At 45.3% G+C, this 17,569-nt stretch overlaps 1 protein-coding gene and 1 long non-coding RNA gene across 2 annotated transcripts in view; one reads left to right on the top strand and one right to left on the bottom strand.

Annotated features, from left to right (window-relative positions):
* LOC138722837 (TGF-beta receptor type-2-like) overlaps nucleotides 1-15,209 on the bottom strand; it is a 34,735-nt gene extending 19,526 nt beyond the window's left edge. The window contains exon 1 of the mRNA XM_069861501.1: nucleotides 15,073-15,209. Within this exon, the coding sequence (XP_069717602.1) occupies nucleotides 15,073-15,124 (52 nt within the window). The 5' untranslated portion in view covers nucleotides 15,125-15,209. The remainder of the gene's footprint in view (nucleotides 1-15,072) is intronic.
* Nucleotides 1,631-16,109, top strand: LOC138722845 (uncharacterized). The gene is made up of 4 exons (XR_011337759.1): nucleotides 1,631-1,699; nucleotides 3,318-4,269; nucleotides 6,179-6,304; nucleotides 15,075-16,109. It is a non-coding gene; the product is annotated as an uncharacterized lncRNA (long non-coding RNA).
* Nucleotides 16,110-17,569: the final 1,460 nt, after the last annotated feature.

The following is a 17,569-nucleotide window of genomic DNA, read 5'->3' as shown; positions in this document are numbered from 1 at the left end:
CAGCATGCTGTTTTATCACAAGTGTACAACAGATGGGCTTAAGGAAAAGTGCTTGGTGTGAGGTGCCAAGGCACTTGCACCCTTCTAGCTTTCCCCCTCCAAAGGTGGAAAGTGACCTTCCACAATTTAAGGGTGATTTACCCTTGGTTGCTTTTATTTTTCAAGGACAAAGAAAAATTGATCATTTTTACATCATAAATGCTTTACAGTGAGGTCTAACCCTTCTTTTCTGTGTATCTGTAAGCACCCCAGAGTGGAGATGGTACTAACTCGGCAATTGCTGTGGGTTTCCCAGCTTGCCGTCCCTGCAGCAGCTCTGGGAGCTCTCTGCGTCATCTTTTCTGCCCAGGTCAGTCAACCTGTAATCACCAGGCTTTGCACTTGGAAGGACTAAGGCCTAGGAGATCAAGCTGCTGTGCAGCTTTCCCTAACCAGCAGCACTCTTAAACCAGGACTGGGGAGCACCTGTATCTCAACTCTGCAGCCACGTTGCTCCTGGGAACCACTGAGTAGGTGCCCTGATGGAAAACCAACCTGCCCTGAGACCCATTTTCCCACCTGAGTGAGCCTGGGAGCTAGTCCTTCATCCACTGCAGTTTAGGAATAGGCTTTTGCCTTGGGCTTTCATCCATGGCTAAGATATGGCTATGCAATAATAGAGCCTCTCATAAAATTATTATGAGAACAAACAAATTCTTTCCCCGTTATATACATTACTTGTTTTTAACGTTAAAGCAACAGCCAGACTGGTGGGCTCTGCTCTCTCGCTGACCCATGTGAGAACAGCGGGACCTCTGTGTTGTCCTGAGCTGCCTCCTCCACAAAGCAACCAATGCCACAGATGAGCTACATGAGGGTTATTCCACTGTCCCTGGTTTCCAGGAGAACCTATGCAGGGTCAGAAGTCCCCATTGCAGTTGTCCAGTGTGACCTCAGTAACAGAGATCCCAGATTTCCCACAGTCAGTTCCAGCCTGAGCTAGATCCCAGCTGTTGGAAAGTGCCCAGTCTCACTGTGGCATCCACAGTGCTCCAGAGTGTCCCCAGAATTAGACCTAAAGGTGCTGTTCTTTTATTTCAGATGGAGCTTGGCTTAATCCACCTCAGTTCTGCTCTCCGGTGGTGGGATCTGGTGCTACTTTCAGCTGCTGAACCAAAAAGTTTTTAGTATTGAGCTGCTCTTTTCCACCCATATGTTGTACAAACACTGCATCTTCATCTTTGTAGGAGAGGTAAAGCAGACCAAATGGAGCTGAAAAAACTTATTATCCCGTATTATGCCCCTGCATAATGAGGACTATACTTGGCAGAATACAGCGTGGAGCAAGGAATGAGCCAGTAATGTTTCCTGGTGAATAAAAAAGGGCTGATTTTGATTGCATTCGACATCAGTGCTTCCCAGTGCCAGAAAGACATGCAGTATACATTTCTGGTTTTCTTGGACCTTCTTCAAACAGGCTGGTAACTGACTCACTCCACCACTTATTTTTCCTTTGTGAAAATATCCCTTTAAATTAAGTGTTTAGCAAATACTGCTTAGTCCCATTACAAAGTAAATTGGGTATGGATCGTACCAGCAGACTTCTCCAATCTCTTTCAGATGCTTAAATTACATCATGATCTAACTTCACTCTGGGGAGAAATGAGCTCTGCAGAATATTGTCTGTCCTTCTGCTTTGGTAATCTCCGGTGTTTCTCAGGTACCTTTTGAGTTATCTATGTATTGCTGCTACGACTCTGCTTTGTGTTGGGGTGTTGGGACATCTCATGCAGAGGTACCTCGTGGTCATGCCCCAACAGAACTGGTGCATTATAGGTGAGCTGGAGCGCCGGGGGTGATGCCTGGTGCTCTGCAAGGAGGATTTGGCTGGAGCAATTTGTCTTTGATTTTGGTCAGTGTGGGTGAGGACAAGGGGAGCATCCCCAACCCCACGCTCCTCCATCTGTCTTTGCAGTGGCTCATCTCCTCCATAGAATCATAGAATAGTTTGGGTTGGAATGGACCTTAAAGATCAACCCTTGTCCTATCACCACATGCCTTTGTAAAACGCCACTCCCCAGCTTTCTTGTAGGTCCCCTTCAGGTATTGGAATGTCACTTATAAGGTGTCCTTGGAGCCTTCTCTTCTCCGGGCTGAACAAGCCCAACTCTCTCAGCCTGTGACAGCCTGTCCTGCTCATGCCTCAGGCACCAAAATCAAGCAAGTCCAGGGACCCTTCTCCTCCAGGTGCAGCACGGTGCTGTCCCTCTGGGACATCACATCTAAGCTTTCCTGCTCTGAATTTCACTTTCTCTCTCACAAAAGCTGCTCCTGTTGGGGCAACCCATGCTCCATCCCTTTTGCCCCAGAGGTCTGGGTGCTGGAGCAGGGTCCAGCTGGTGCCCATCCCTGGGGCAGGCTGGCAGGAGCAGACCTGCTGCTGCAGGGCGGCTGGGCTGCACGCGTAATTATCTGCCATATTGTGCTCTCACTTGTATTTAAAAACAACAACAGCTCAACTGACTCATAGATCCTACGGCCTCTGAGTCATTTTTTTATTTCTGGATTTCACTGCTCTGCCCTTTTCGATGAAGGGAGTTGCATGTGCGTGCGCACACACACACACACACATCAAGTTCACATTTGTTTTTCCCCTATAAAAACAAAACGATTTCCATACCATTAATGAAACAGAAATTATTTGACTTTGTGTACCCTGGCTTTTATTTTCCATTGTATAAACTGTGCAGATGAAATAATGATGGTTGTAAAGTAAACCTTTTTTTTTTTTTTCCTTTCCCTTTCCAGGCAGCCTCTTTTCCAAATAGCAATAGGGAGTCACTTACAGACTTGGCTTGTGCTGAGCCTGTAGTAATTAACCCCTTCATCCCCAGCTTTTCCTCTGCTGGTATTTAACCACAGCGTGGGTGAAGGCAGCAGCAGGTCTCCCCTGGGACTACAAGTAAAGCAGGGGAGCAAAGCAGGCAGGAAAATGTGGAAAAGAAGGAAAAGAGCTGGTCCATGCAAAGTGGTGGTGGGGGCTTGGGGCGATGCATCCATGGGGTGGATGGCTGTCCACTGAGAGCCAAGGAGGCTGGCACTGCAGAACCAGAGGTACCTGCACTCTTCCTGCACACCCCGTTTTCTCAGGGTGTAAGTCAGCATCCCTGTTTTGTGTTTAGCCTGGCAGCCCCATTCTGGGTCATGTCCCTTCCTTCTCGCTCCTTGGGGACCCCCAGTGCTAACATCTCAGTGCATGTCATGCCTCCTCCACACTGCCACTGCAGAAATCTCTGGTAAATAATTAAATCATCAAACCTTGCTCTTTCTGTTTACAGGACTGTTATGATTTTATGAAGTACCCAGAGGAAAATTAACAGGGTGAAGTAATACCTTACTCGAGCAGCAGATACAGCTGGAGCTGGGTGCAGGAGCACGTTGCCTGCCTTGCCCTGCAGGATGGAGTGAGCTGCCCTCCCCATGGGAGTGTGAGCTCTGCTTTTTGATATACCCTTACCATTACACACAGTCTGCCTGGGCAATCTGTCTGTCTTCAAGGCTTATAAACATGCCACAAGAATTTTTCCTAATCGCATCGCTCACGCAGCAGCACAACCCTGCTTCCATCCCCCTCGGGCATCGGTTCAGATGTTTTGCTGATGCCTGGCCTGGGTGCTTTAGTGACACTGGCTGCGATACCGTTACTCTTCCCAGACTGGGTGATGTGTTTTATATTATTTCTCTTGGATTTATTAAGCATTATGTAACCAGCTAACCAATCCCGCATGTGACGCGGCTGATTTCATGTCAGTGGAAAGTAAACAAAAAAAATGTTCTGAAGTGGCTGAAATGAAATTTATTTCCACAGGCAAACCAATTCCTGGAGGATATTCCTTGTCTCTACGCAGCCACTTCACATCCAGGCTCTCATGCAACCCATTAGAAAAGGGTTATGGAAAAATTGCATCTTGTACATAATGGGGCGCTAGAAGCAAATCCTCTCTGTTTACTCTCTGCGTGAAGTGACTAAGATAAATTTTATTTTACTTAATTATTTTTAAGCATCTTTGAAGATTTCTGCTGCTCCTTGAAACATGTTCTGCTGGCATATTGCTTCGTTTTTAGTTGGAGCATTATTTCAAACGTGGAAATTACTCATCAAAAAAAGTCTGGCATTAAAGTTTGAAAAACAACACAAGCCAGAGGTCCTGAAGCCCAACAGGATCCAGCCCAACATGATGGGGAGGATGTTCTGCACTTGCTTGGCTTTGGAAGGACTGTAAGTACCAGGTGAGGCAAAAACTATACCCACAATAGACTCTGAACTCAAGCTGTTTTGGGAGCACTGTTCTTTTTGGTGTGATGGATAAAGCCCTTCCCATTAACACCATTTTGCACCCAGAGACAATGAGCTGAGGATGGAGGAATACAAAATGGATAAAACACTAGTGGCCCTGCACTACTTTGTTATTTTTTTCTCAGTGCCTTTGAAACATTCAGCAATGTCTGAAAGTGTGCATATTTCTGAATCCATCTCACCAATGCACTTCACTGAAACATCATAAAAGTCGGTGGCAGGGGGATGCCCAGTTGCATGTGATTTGCATCATTTTTCAGGAAAACCCAAGCACTGCTTCACCAGGCAAGAAGCAAAGTCCACACCAAGATGAATTGCTGAATTAAGCCCAGCTGGGCTGGTGCATCAAGTAATGGCTTTTGCCACTTACTGGGCTGTAAGTGGGACATCAAGGTGGCAGCAAGCCACGATCAGAGTCAGATGATGCGCTGTGAAGGGGCAGGACAGGACAGCCCTGAAAGTGATGCTGCCGGGCAAATTCACAGCTCCCCGTGGGCATCACCTCTGCACTTAGCCTCGTGCTGATTCACTGCATGAGCAAAGTTGTCCTAATATAAGGAGAGAACCCACATGATAGGTTTGAACACCATTCTGGAGGCTTGCTTATCCCTTCAGGAGATAAGCAGGGACAGGGCCTGCAGGACTACTTGATGCTCCACAACCCACATTGAAAATGTGACTGAGGCAGGGTTGAAGGTTAACGCAGGAGCCCCTCAAGTCACACGAGACAACACCTTAACACAGGTTTTTTTTTCACTAAGTGTGCTAAGTGCGTGCTGGCTGCTCCAGGTTGCACCTCTAGAGCTGTTACCATGCCAGCAAAAACTGCCCTGGCAGACAAAAGCAGTTGTGAGTTTGTCTGATAATGACTGTATTTATCCCATTAGGTTTTTGGCAGCTGTGGTTAGGTCCTGGGCTATGAAAGCCCAATTCAAGGAGCTACGACACAAACAAAGGCTTGTGGCCATCATGTACATGATGGTGCAATGCAAGATCTTGGCTGGCAATGAGTCCCTTTCATTGCCAGCATTTTATTGCACCTACCCCTTTCTCTTTCATGTGTTTTGCTGTCCCTCCCACTCGTGTAGCATTGGAAAAGCCCTAAGAGAGCAAGCAAGCTGGTAGTGCAGCCTGAGCAGGTTTTGGAGTCTGGGAGCACCCCCCCTCCATCACAACTGGGGATCACCCCAAGTCAAAATCACATGTACCCTCAGTCCTGTGTGGTTACTCCTCAACAGAACCGCACCATGGCCCCACTGCCACAGCGTATCCCACCAGCTGAGATGGTGCATGAAGGCAACGTGCCATTTCTCCCAGTGGATGGAAAGCACAGCAATTTATTCAAAGTCTGAGTAGGGGAAAACTGCTGAGGATAATGTTCGTAAGTAATCTGAGCAGGTCTGCCAGTCTCTGCCTATCCAGGGCTTTGCAGGGTAGAACAATGCATTAGTGCATGCCATGGTATCAAGTGTGTCGGCTGCGGGTGGGCTTTGCAGAGGGCTAAGCCGTTGCATCCCCTGTGGAAAGTGCCTTCTGATGAATAAGGATTTGCATGCCCCATTTTCAGAGGGCTCTGGCATTTTGAGCCCTTTGAGGACCATTTTGCAATGATCCAGTTTTGACTAAATTCTGGTCTTAAAAATTAGTCCCTTCTTCCCACCTCCCACACTGCTTGGGAGAAGGAGTCACATCCTGGCCACACGGGTGGTTCGAGGTCACTTTTTTGCAAGTCGTTGGAGAAATTGCTGAGGATTTAACAGCACTTGCAAGTCTGAGAACTGAACAGCAGAAGGTAAGAGTCAAGCAGCTCCACAATGCTGTTTGTTGCTCTTGTTTCTCCAGAGCTACCGACAGTCAATCCAACATCCTATTTAACTGCAGCTTTTGCATCTCCTTCTCAGGAAGATGCAGCAGAGATGAGTCCCCCCTCTACACAGAAAAAGCAGCAGCAATGAACAGCAAAAGCAGGTGAGCTGCAAGCTTATTGCAGATATTACTCTGTCTTAAATACTGCAATTCAAGTAAAACTGCCACACCACAGACTTTTTTTTCTATTATCATGTTATACTCTGGAATTCAGTTTTGTGTATATTTTTCAGGCTCTGCAGGAATCCTGGATCTCCACGAATAGATGGAAATTTGGAAGTGAAATTTAAAGATATCATCCAAATAGGTAAACATGTCAGAAACATTATCTGGGTCACATTTGGGCAACAGGGTTTTCTCTGTTTTAAGTGCAAATGGTTTACTGACAATTTAGATGAACTTCCTGAGGAGCGTTTGAAATTCCTGGCACAGTCTGATTTACCATCTGCTAGAAGAACTTTGATGAGCCCACAAGGAGATGTTAGACTGGAGCTACTCTTTGTATCTTGAGTGGCCTTCTCATAATTGACTAGTTTGTATTTTTTGCATTTATAGTATTTTGATTATTTCTGAGGGCAAGCAGGGCTTGTAAGGGACTGTGTGACAAGGTGCTGGGGCAGAGCTATTCTGTTAATTCTCCATCAATGTGCTGTCATCAGGTTGCTCCAGCACTGCTCATTCTTTATGTCGGCTGAAATTATTACACAGAGTCAAGTTTTGCACTCATTTAGACCGGATCTAACAGTAATTAAGTAATTTGTGTTGTTAGAGGGAACTTGAACTTGAGGCTAGCCTGGATTACAGATGCTAAAACCTTCCTCACTTCTCCTAAAGCATCCCATATTTAGCAAGTAAATAGTAAATGTTCTTTTTCATTTCTTTCTTGATGTCTTAAAATCTTCTCAGTAGCTTATCTTGTAACTTGCCAAAGAGCACTGCTCAATAGAGTTGAAGTCAACTTGAATATTTCCCATTTTTCTAAAGCGGAAGAGAGCTATGGCAAGAGGGCAGGGGGAGCGATTTGTTGGAAAGGAATTTTTGCAGGAATGGGACCAAGGGTCCTGTTGACAGGGCTTGAAGTGTTTTTCCTCCGCACTTGTAAGTAACAGGAGCTTGTGTATCTGCACAATGCATCTCCAGAGACCCCCCTTGCAGAAGGAGCAGGTTCGTGCAAATCTTAGCCTCTCAGCAGAGCTGCAACACAGCTCCAGGGAGACTTCGCGGCTCGAGGGGACAAGGCGCAGGGGGCAAAGCTGCTCCTCTGGCATGGAGGAGCAGACAAAGAGGTTCACCATCTCCCACTCTGAGGTCTCATCATTTTACAGTAGCACACTGCCTTTTCAACTCAGTGGCCTGTTTCTGGATACCTCCTGAAACACGCCGTGATCTGAGCGTTGCCAAGCGGTACTACTTCTGCCTGTTGCAGAGGTGATAGCTCTGGTGAGGGTGAAAGAAAAGGTTGTGTCACTTGTGCTGCTCTTTTACAAACAGGTGAGCACAGGACAAACATACAAAATGAGAGTCACGATGTGCTGGGGAGATCTCACCCCCAAGCAAATATCCTGTGCCTCTGGTGGGAATATCTGCGACCATTTTCTACTACTGCTGAGTGCCTTTTGACATACTAAAGACATGGTAGGAATGGAGCTCCCAGGGGATCTACTGGTCTTATTTCTGTGGATGCTTGTACCCTGGGTCTATTTGAAGAATGATGATTCATTCAACTGCTCATTGCTTATGGTCCTGTGTGTCACTTCCCACTGTAAGAAGAAGGGTCTTGTTCGCTATCATGGGCTGGCTGGGGCCAATTTTGGGGGTAGATCTAGCATGGAAAAAAATGCTTTACACAGCAAGACAGCAGCTGATTCTGTCTCTTCTGGTGTTCAGAGTCTCCCAGGCAGGAAATTTTACCAAGCAACATCAGACAGATGTTCCTTATCGGGTCCCAGCTGTATTGGCTGGTGACCTGCTCTGTCAAACACTTGTCAGGGAATGCGGGCATTCATTCTGCACAGATGGCATTTTATTAAATGATCCACCTGAAAACAACAATAGATCTTCTTAAGGAAATACCTATGCCCTTAAGAGTTGTAAAGACCCCAGAAGGACTCATAGTCATGGCACTCCCAGAAAGCATTTACAGGGAGGGGTCTGAATTCCTGATTTTGCAGGAAGAGAGAAGAAATTATTTTCTGGATTTCCAGTGCCAGGCATAGTATGAATTCACATTGGCAGTATCCTCTTTCTGATGACGTGCATGATGCGCCAAGCCCGGGCAGGACACTATCGAGCTGTCTGCTTTGGGATGGCTGAAGCCAGAAGTGATCCCTATAAAAATCCCAGGGTTTTGCATTGCTAACTTAAGGAAAAGACCTTTGTTTGTGGTTTAACAATTAATAGGCCAGGAAATTCAGCAGATGTCTCTGGGCCTTTCAGAAGCAAAGATCTAACAAAAACTTTTTTTTTCCCAGAGGGAACATCTTCACAGGGGGTGTTGGGAGAACTGAAAAGATTAGGAGATGCTCAGATATTGTGGCAAGGAGACACCTTATCAATGACCGGATCACAACAGTTGTCGTGACATCAGGTGACTGCTTCAGGTCTCAGTCCTACCTGAACCCTGGACCAGGGCAACAAGCCAGCCCTGCGTGTGATGGGTGTGATGGTCCTGGAGGTAGGGACTGTCCCTCTCCCAGGCACAGTCAGAGGATTTGACATATGTTGCTTAGGGAGGACAGCAGCTCTTTACAGGCTGAGTGAAGGCAGACAGGGCTTTCCTTCAGGCATCACCAGCATTGAATCTGGAGCTGTGGTGGAACTTGCTGAGGATGGCTTTCTTTGGACATCTGCTTACCCAGAAAAGCTGGAGGTTTGGACCTGACTTGGAGCTAAAGGGAACATCTCCATCCACAGCGTGGCAAGGTGAGATGTCTTGCCACAGGCCCAGGCAGAGCATGCCCAGTATGAACCTGCTTCTTCCACTTCCAGACTCATGGCCAAGGCACAGGTTGAACTGGAGCAAACTGACACCCAGCAGCTGCCACCACCGGAGCTGCACATCATCTCCCCATTACAGCTTGCTCCCACTGATAGCTGCAAATGGCACAGCGGCAATGCTGAAAATAGCTTTTTAAAAGATTATTGTTGTTTTAATCTTGACTCCAGCTTTAAATGATCCTGTTTATTCAAAGGTAACACTTGTGTTGAAGTAGATCCTCGGAGCTGCTAGAATCCATGTGAGCGATAGCCCTTTGTCCAGTACAGCGGGACACACGGACTGCCCCTAAGCTGAGATGCGTTTGCTGTAGTGTAAATCAGCTGTTGTTTGTCAGGCGTGTTTCTGACTTATCACTGGGAAGCAAAACACTGCAGTGGAACTGCTCCATGAAAGGGTAAGTCCTGGAGTGGTGTAATTGGTGGGAGCATGGGCTACGGAGGGGATTGTACGATAAGCAAGCTCTCCCCCTTCTCCTAAAAGCTTGACAGCTTCCAGCAGCTGGCAGGACAGTTTCATCCCTACATGGGCTGTAACAAAAAAGATGAATCAACTGACAAAAAAATATGGCTCTGATGGACCTTATGGATCGTTTTGGAGGCAGGATCACAATGACCATCTCTGAATTCAGGGATGTGCATGTGAGCAGGGCCAGGTCAGCTTTCAGCCACCCCTTCATTTCCCCCTGAAGGTCCCTCAGGAAATGTTATCCCACAGCTGGGGTCCAGCATGGAGATAATATAACTGTAATCCACAGGTTTGATAAGGCAAGCAGCCATCAGTAGTGTTATCTCCCCTCTACACTGAGGCCCCTTCCAGCACAAGGCTTCCACTTGGCAATCAGCGCTAAACACTGGATGTGAAAAGAGCAGAGTGTGTGGGAGCTGCTGGTTTTGTCTCCTTGGTGGGATTGTTGGTTTTTTTTTTTTTAATAAAACTATCAGATGTTGCACTTCCTTGAAAACACCATGGGAGAGTTCATTAGTTTATGACAAGTTGCAACACAGAGGAGCCTGGCTGAAAGCAAATGTTATTACAAAGAATTATCACTAAGGAGAGAGGAAAATAATGTACCGAGGAAATAAACTTGATGGAGCAAAACATTGAACAATGTAAAGCTGTGGAGGACAGGCAGAAGAGTTCAATACTTTCTCATAATAAAAGCCCCAGTTACCTGTTTTTAATGCCAATGTTTTCTTTCCACATATTCATTAAATATGTGGGATACATCTGTTCGGGACTCTGTCTCTAATGGGAGTAAGAAGTATCATGTTTGCAGCTGGCTGAACATTTTTACTACTAGTACATGAAAATGTCTTTGTGACCATCATCAAATACTGTTAACACCAGTAAAACACCAGTAAACATCAGCATTTTTTTGAATTTTAGAATACGGCATGTTTTAATTCCAAGTTCCATGGAATTATATTTCAAAAAGAACTTTCCTCCCCCTAAAATACAGATTTGAGCAGTGTTAATGATGTCTCAAGTCTGAGTAAAGCTGGAGATGCAAGGGGAAAAGAAATGCCTGCTTTCATAAATCTGACATAGTTGTACACTGCCAGCGTTCTTAGCCTTCAGTTAGTCTAACTTACACTAAGGGCTGAAACTGTAGTATGAGGTTTGGAGACATGTAAAGGTAAATTCAAAATAATCCATCACTTGCCTTGCTGAGCCTCGTGCCAGTTGCAACACTCTAGAGGACTCCAGTTTTTCAAGGGTTTTTGTCAGGTTTTTTTTGTGTTTTCCCCATTTATTTCCTAACTGGAGACTTTGTTGCAACTCTGTTTTTATTTAGCCTCCTGGCAGGATGCTTAAGTTTCTCCTTCAGGCAGTGGGATGCTCTGCCTGCTCCCAGCCCAGCTACCTATGCCCACCCAGCCTGGGGTCTTTGCAGCCCCGTGGTTTGTTTTGAAAGTGATAATTTCTTCCTATGTGTTTTGGCTGCCTTAAAACGACACCAAAGCAAAACATGGTGCTACTTGAGAAGGAATGTTATAACCAACCCTGCAGCCATAGATCCTGGGTAGAGCAGCATCCACCTCCCTGTGCTGCGTAGCCTGAGAGAAGAGGCCTGGTCTGCTGCTCCTGCTCAGCTGCTCCTCCAAAGCCTCTTTCTGCAAATGGATGTATTTGCTGGTGAAAGGGAGGGTGACTCTTCCTTCCTTCTTTTCCTTCCCTCATCCTCTCATGAGCTCAGGTTTCACCCCATGTTCCTGTATAGTGCATGCATTAGTGTTGGGGAACAATTGTGACAGCTCCCCTGTCCAAGGAGTGGGTTTTGGTGGCAGTACAACCCCTGATTTTAGCTCTAGTGACCTTAGAAATAGAGGCTGACTTCTTGAATGAGCTGCCTGAGGAGCCTGGGATAGGTCAGAGATTTCTTGAGCAGATCAAAAGCCCGAGATGTTTTTCTGACAGCCCCAGAGCTCCCTATCATGATTTATGAATTATATACGCTCTATATGTTTAGCCGAAGAGGCTCTCTGGGGGAGGAGTAAGGGCTGGTTTGTGCAAGAAGGAAAGAGTATGTGATTTCAGAAAGCCACCATCTACCAAGAGATACTCCCTCGAATGCACTTTCTGCAGAGCTATCAGCATGCCTCGAGGGATTGTGGCAAAGGGATCCTAGGAGTCTCACAGTAAAAACAATCGGGATATTTTAGCGGTCCAGCATTTTAACAGGAGACTGAGTTACGAGGAAGTGGACCCAAGCCCTTTGAGCTGGGAACTCTGGACTCAGAGCAGCAGACCTGCAACCTTCCTTCATTTCACAAATCCTTTTTCTCTTTCTTTGGTGCTTCAGCAGACCCTGTAGGGTACAGATCTCCCTTGGAAAGCAATAGGTGCCCTGGCAGCGTTCGAGTTTCATGTCCTGGTTTGGAGGTTGGATGCCCAAAGGCACTCTGCTGGGCTCCTGGGGCTCTTCATGCCCTGAAAGCTGTCATCACACCAGTGACACTTAGCTCACGGCCTTGGGGTTGTCTCAACAGCTCAGAGTCCTGGTGCTTTTCTCTCCTATCTGTGAGATGAGATTTTACTCCGCTCCATGCTTGCATGATCTGACCTAAGCCCTGTGCCTGCAGACAGAGCAGGAGGGATTGTTCCCTGATTCTGATGCAAAACAGGGCAGGAAACCTTCTCATTATTAACTTTAAGACCAGAGTGTTTCCATGTGCACAATACAGTAATCCCTATATCGTGTCTATAACTTCTAGGCTAGAGTCTACCAAGCAGATAGAGTGCACTTGAAGACTTTTGAGCAACAAAAATCCACCACATCCTGAGCCTGAATAATTACCTGCTGGAACAATTTTACTATGTTGTGTTCTAACACAAAAGCACCTCGTTTCAGCTTCCAGCACGTAAATCTTGTTTTTTCTCTATTCCATAGAAGAGGAAGCCCTCTGCCCAATAGCATCTTTCTGGGACCTGGTTATAGATGATGATTAGCTCACCTCCTGGCTCTCTTCTGGCCAAACTAAAGGCACTGAAAGCCTTCCACCGTGGCAATGCAAGGCAGGTTTTCCAATCCTGAACGATTCTTGTATGTTTTTGTTCTGGGCTAGGTAAATCCAGAGCTGCACCAGTTCTCTGCCCTGGAAGATTCCCTGCTTCCCTGCGTGAGGGTTTGCATTAGCAGTGGTGCAACTGCAGCTCCTGTCTGCACCTTCTGCTGAGAAAGCCATGTAAAAATCACTCCTTCCAGCAGCCACTGCCACTGGGGAGAAGTTAAGGGTAGATATTTTGAAGCCTTGTTAGGGCTGGCCAGGGAGAATTAGGGAAATCCATTAGCTGCAATGTCAGTGGTCTGTCAGACTACAGTCCTTTTTTCCATCACGTATGGGTGAAGGTGGTCAGATGTGCTGTCTGATGACCACTGAGCCATGTTGGTGATTAAAGGGATAGAGATAGGCAGCGCGGAGGGCAAACTAGGGTTTCTGCTGCCCTGGTGTAAACTTTAAGGAAGAGCAGCAAAGTCGCTGAAGGACTGACCTCCAGAGAGTTATTCTGGGTTATCTGAGATGTAATTTGGGCCATATTCTCTATGGCAAATCTTAAATCTCTGTGCTAAGAGGAGCGACTTTGCTGCTGTCATCAAACCAGCCTTCAAGAGAGGCTGCATGAGGGGTGGAATTTGCTGCCTGAAGAATAACTGAATGTGTATTTTCTGTCATTTTGGGGAACTCGCTGTTCACTTCTCTCTTAATGTCACTGCAGAGTTGGCTCCCAGGGTACTTTATCTGTCTCAGAATGGCTTGATCTTAATACAATATGCAAGGGTGGATGTAGCCCCAGAAAACATTTATCATTGTTGAGCTGAATCAGAGAAAGTGAGACATGGTTTATTTTTTTTTCCTGTACGGAGGCAAATTTTGTCATCATATCACTCACGTAACCTTTCAGATGAACTTAGTAATCATGATATGTTTTGGTTTGGCTTCTTTCAGATTGAAACCTTGCCTTTCAGAAAAGGGAAACCATAAGTTAAATAACTCCAAAATTAGGTATTTCTGAAGGATAATTAGTGGTCTTCTTTCTTACCAAAAACAACCCAAGACTGTGCTTTAAATAATACCTTGTAGTAATTCCTTCAGTCCTGCTCCAAATGCAATTAATTTAGCAGGATGTTATCAGTAGAACGTCCTACATTTCAAACCACATTTTAGGGTATTATCTATAATAATGAACATTATGTATCTTCACAACTTCTTGAAAAAATAACCAGACCCTCTTTCCTAAACTCCCCATCTGGGGCTCTCTGTTTCAACAGTTGCACCAAAGGTTGTATTCGCCTACACACAAATTTCCAGCCGTTCATACTCTTTCATTCCCTGCTCCTGTAGACAGGGGGACCCGTGTTAAGTGAATGCAGATACAGATCCCTGCCCCCAGTTATTTCATTTGGATGCAAAAATACTGTACTCCTAATCCTACCTCATCGCTTTGGACAAAAAGCAATTTTGGCTGCATTGAAACTTCTATAGCAAGGAGAACTGTGTTTGTAAGAGTTCACTGTGAATTGCCATATATATATATATATACACACACACACACACACACCACATAGGGAGATATGTGTGTATGCACATATAGTGTGTGTGTATATATATACACACCATATATACAGAAAGACACTAACACATACTTAGGAGATGTGTATATAACACTCACTTATACACAATTCTTTCCCTGTTATGAAACAATCATCAAGATATAAATAAGAGAGGTTTAACCACGGATGGGCACGTTTTCAAGTGCTGCTGGAGGGTTTTATCTGCAGTATTGAAGAAGTGCTATCAAAACCTAAACAGGGCACTTATTACAAAGAAATCTTTACGTAAGTGCTGGAAAGGTTTGCCGAATAACCAGATGTTGTTGCAAAGACACTTCTCCTCCCCCTCTCTCTACTTCTTTCCTTCTTTAATAATTCGATTAATTTTGCACATAAACCAGGGCAGATAAAAGTTCTAAGCTGCAAACTTCACCACATCTGGATACTGTCGAGGCCAGATCGTTCAGTGGTGCACTTCAGTTGCTTTTAAGCTCCCTCAATAAAATAAAAACTTCCAACAAGTAATGCTGACCTATATATATTTTTGCACTGTAAACACGGACATCTGCAAGCTGCTCCGAGTGAGCACGCAGCACTTTCCACTGAGGCAAACATTCTCCCTTCACTGTAAGAGAAATACACAGCTGATGCCGTCGTAGCAGTGTATTCCACCGAATTCTTAGCTGTTTCCAAACCTCTGGCTAATTGCTGTCAGGGGAGATATCAAAGATTAGCTGTTTTTCTAGGAGAAGGAAAAATAAACGACCTCTCAGAGTATGTTGCTTAACGTTGTCTAACCAGAACCATTTTTCTACTCACAGAAGGAGAGCAGCAGTAAGGAAAGCAGACCCGATCCTCTCCAGTAACCCATTTTCTGGATCCCCTCAGCTACCAGAATCCCGGCTTCACGGCGTTGACCAGTTCATCTCCCCTTGGTACAGCCAGTCTCTTGTGCTTCTTCTGTCAAGCTCAGAGCCCCGAGTTTGCGAGGCTCGCGGCTACCCTTGCCGGGAAGGCGGATCCAGCCGCTAAAGCCCAGCTGTGTGTGGGGTCCGCCCAGGAACTGCAGTTTATGAACAAACTAAGCCTGACTCTCCTCTTGAAATATATTCAAATATGGGAGGAGGGAGTCAGGGGGAGAAGCCTGGATCTGAGCAACGGAGCTTGATATTTTTTTATCCTGATGACAACGCGGAGCTGCTCCCGGCTCCATACGGTCCAAGGATCTTTGAAGGGGACCTAATGCATGCATCTAATCAAAAAGGCATGGGTAATCCTGCATACGTGTTTCATCTGAATAAAAGATAGAAGGTAATGCTTCAGTATGCTGAGCTGCCATTAATTTGCTACTCTTTCCCCCCTTTTTAGAAATTAATCCTGTCTTTTAAGTAAGCTTCAATGGACTATATTTTTAATAGGAATAATTGGAGGGCATCTTTTTCAGGAAGACCACATCAATATGAGCTTAGCCTAAAGTAGGTGTTTTCAACCCATTAAAGCAGCAGGTTTTAAACATATACTTACATGTTTTCCTGAATCAGGGCCTAAAATAATAATATAGAGCATTTGAATAGCTGCTTTCTCCCCAAGATCTCTAACTGCTTTACAAAAACTTGTAAGAAATATTATCCCCACTTACCAAAGGGAAACTGTGAAACGTAGCAGAAATCTGACTTCGCTTGGTTGTTAATGCAATCCATTAGTGGCAAAAGGAGGAGTAAAATCCTCAACCTCTTGCCCTATGTTCTACCCCTATCCTTCAGAATGCATTAAAATAATGATCAATGTAACTGAATGTGGCAGAGAAAGAGATGTTATTATTAAGGGTGTGTTTTGTGGCCAAAATGCCTGCCCAAAGGTGAGACTGTTTTTTTATGGTTATTGATGTAAATACATTGATCACTTTTTAATGAATACACAGAATTCTAATTCAGTGAGTTTCTAGATTTTTATTTACACATTTTATATTTCATCTTTTCTTTTGTTATTCAGTACGTGGTGGATATATGGTGTATCTGTATATGCTTTGTGCATGTGTGATCATAAACAGGGAGAGTTTTGTCCTGTTGGACTTGAAGATCCTTTCTCTGTATGAATGCTAGCCAGCTTAGCCCGTCCTCCATGGAGAGGACATGGCTGTACATCTCTGGGATAACAGAGCAGAAAGCTACGGGGATGCCCTAAGTGAGGTACCACCTGGGGTACACAGAGAATATCTCTCGGGAAGAACAAAGCCTAGAAATGCTTGCCTGGTCAGGGGAGCTGCCTCTCACTCACAGCCCCAGAGGACTTTGGCTCAAGTCCTAGGCAAGGTGCAATGTTATTCTCTTTCTTGGCTGTCTGCATCAAACCGGGCATCTTTCAATGTGCTATGTAGTATGAACCTAGACGAGATGGGTTGGCCTGAGTTACAACAGTTGGGGTATGGTCTTTATGACTAAGGACAAGCAAATGTTTAGCAAGCTTTCAGACAGTTGTCATTTTCCAGTTGGCATCCTGGAACCATCGTACGCACAGTGGTATCTTTGGGTGACCTGTCACCCCTCCTTCTTCTGATTCAAAGTGTTTCAAAATGCCCACAGATCACTTAGACTACTGGTTTGATTTTCAGATGTAGGCCCTTCGGTGTGTTACAAAGAAGCTGTATAAGGCTTGTGTTAGGACCATTACGGATTATTCACGATCCATGGGAACTCTCTTTAAAATCAGGAAAAATATCCCGCTGCCTACCAAAACTCAGAGAGAAATAATGTCCCCAGCAGGAGCCCGGATGAGCTTTAAACAATGGTGGACATTGACAAAATATGCTGTACCAATTGGAAGTGCAAGGAAAGCAAGGGATATTTTTTTTAGCCGCAAAACCTGAGAAGGCAGCAGGAAGCCTGCACAATGTCCCTGCAGCCAGGCACCCTGAGCTGCAGGAGCTGTGTTTTCCAAAATATGGGCAATTCCAAACAACTTCTAGACCAAACCAAACCCTGCAAAATGCTTCATCCTGTCTGCAGAATAATTTTAGGGAGACATTTGTGGCTGGAGAAAAGGCAGTAGATGCCCCATGTGACGGCATCTTTACAAGAGAGTTGGTTTTCCTACAGGAAACTTTGCAAAGGGAATCTTTGGGGAGTGATGTTTCTCCCACTCTTCCTAAACAACTGTACTTTTTTCTAGGAAGTGTTTGCCCTGCTGCTTGGTGAAACATGGTATTTTGGTGATATGGATGAGGGCTTGCTTTCATGAACTATCTGCTGGGCTCTGCAGGCTGCTTTCTGCACAGAGGGAATTTGTCTGCTCAGCCCTCAGTGCATGTAAGATTGAA

Source organism: Phaenicophaeus curvirostris, chromosome 7 (assembly GCF_032191515.1).
Source record: "Phaenicophaeus curvirostris isolate KB17595 chromosome 7, BPBGC_Pcur_1.0, whole genome shotgun sequence".
Lineage (NCBI taxonomy): Eukaryota > Metazoa > Chordata > Aves > Cuculiformes > Cuculidae > Phaenicophaeus > Phaenicophaeus curvirostris.
This window is presented reverse-complemented; position numbering and strand designations above follow the sequence as displayed.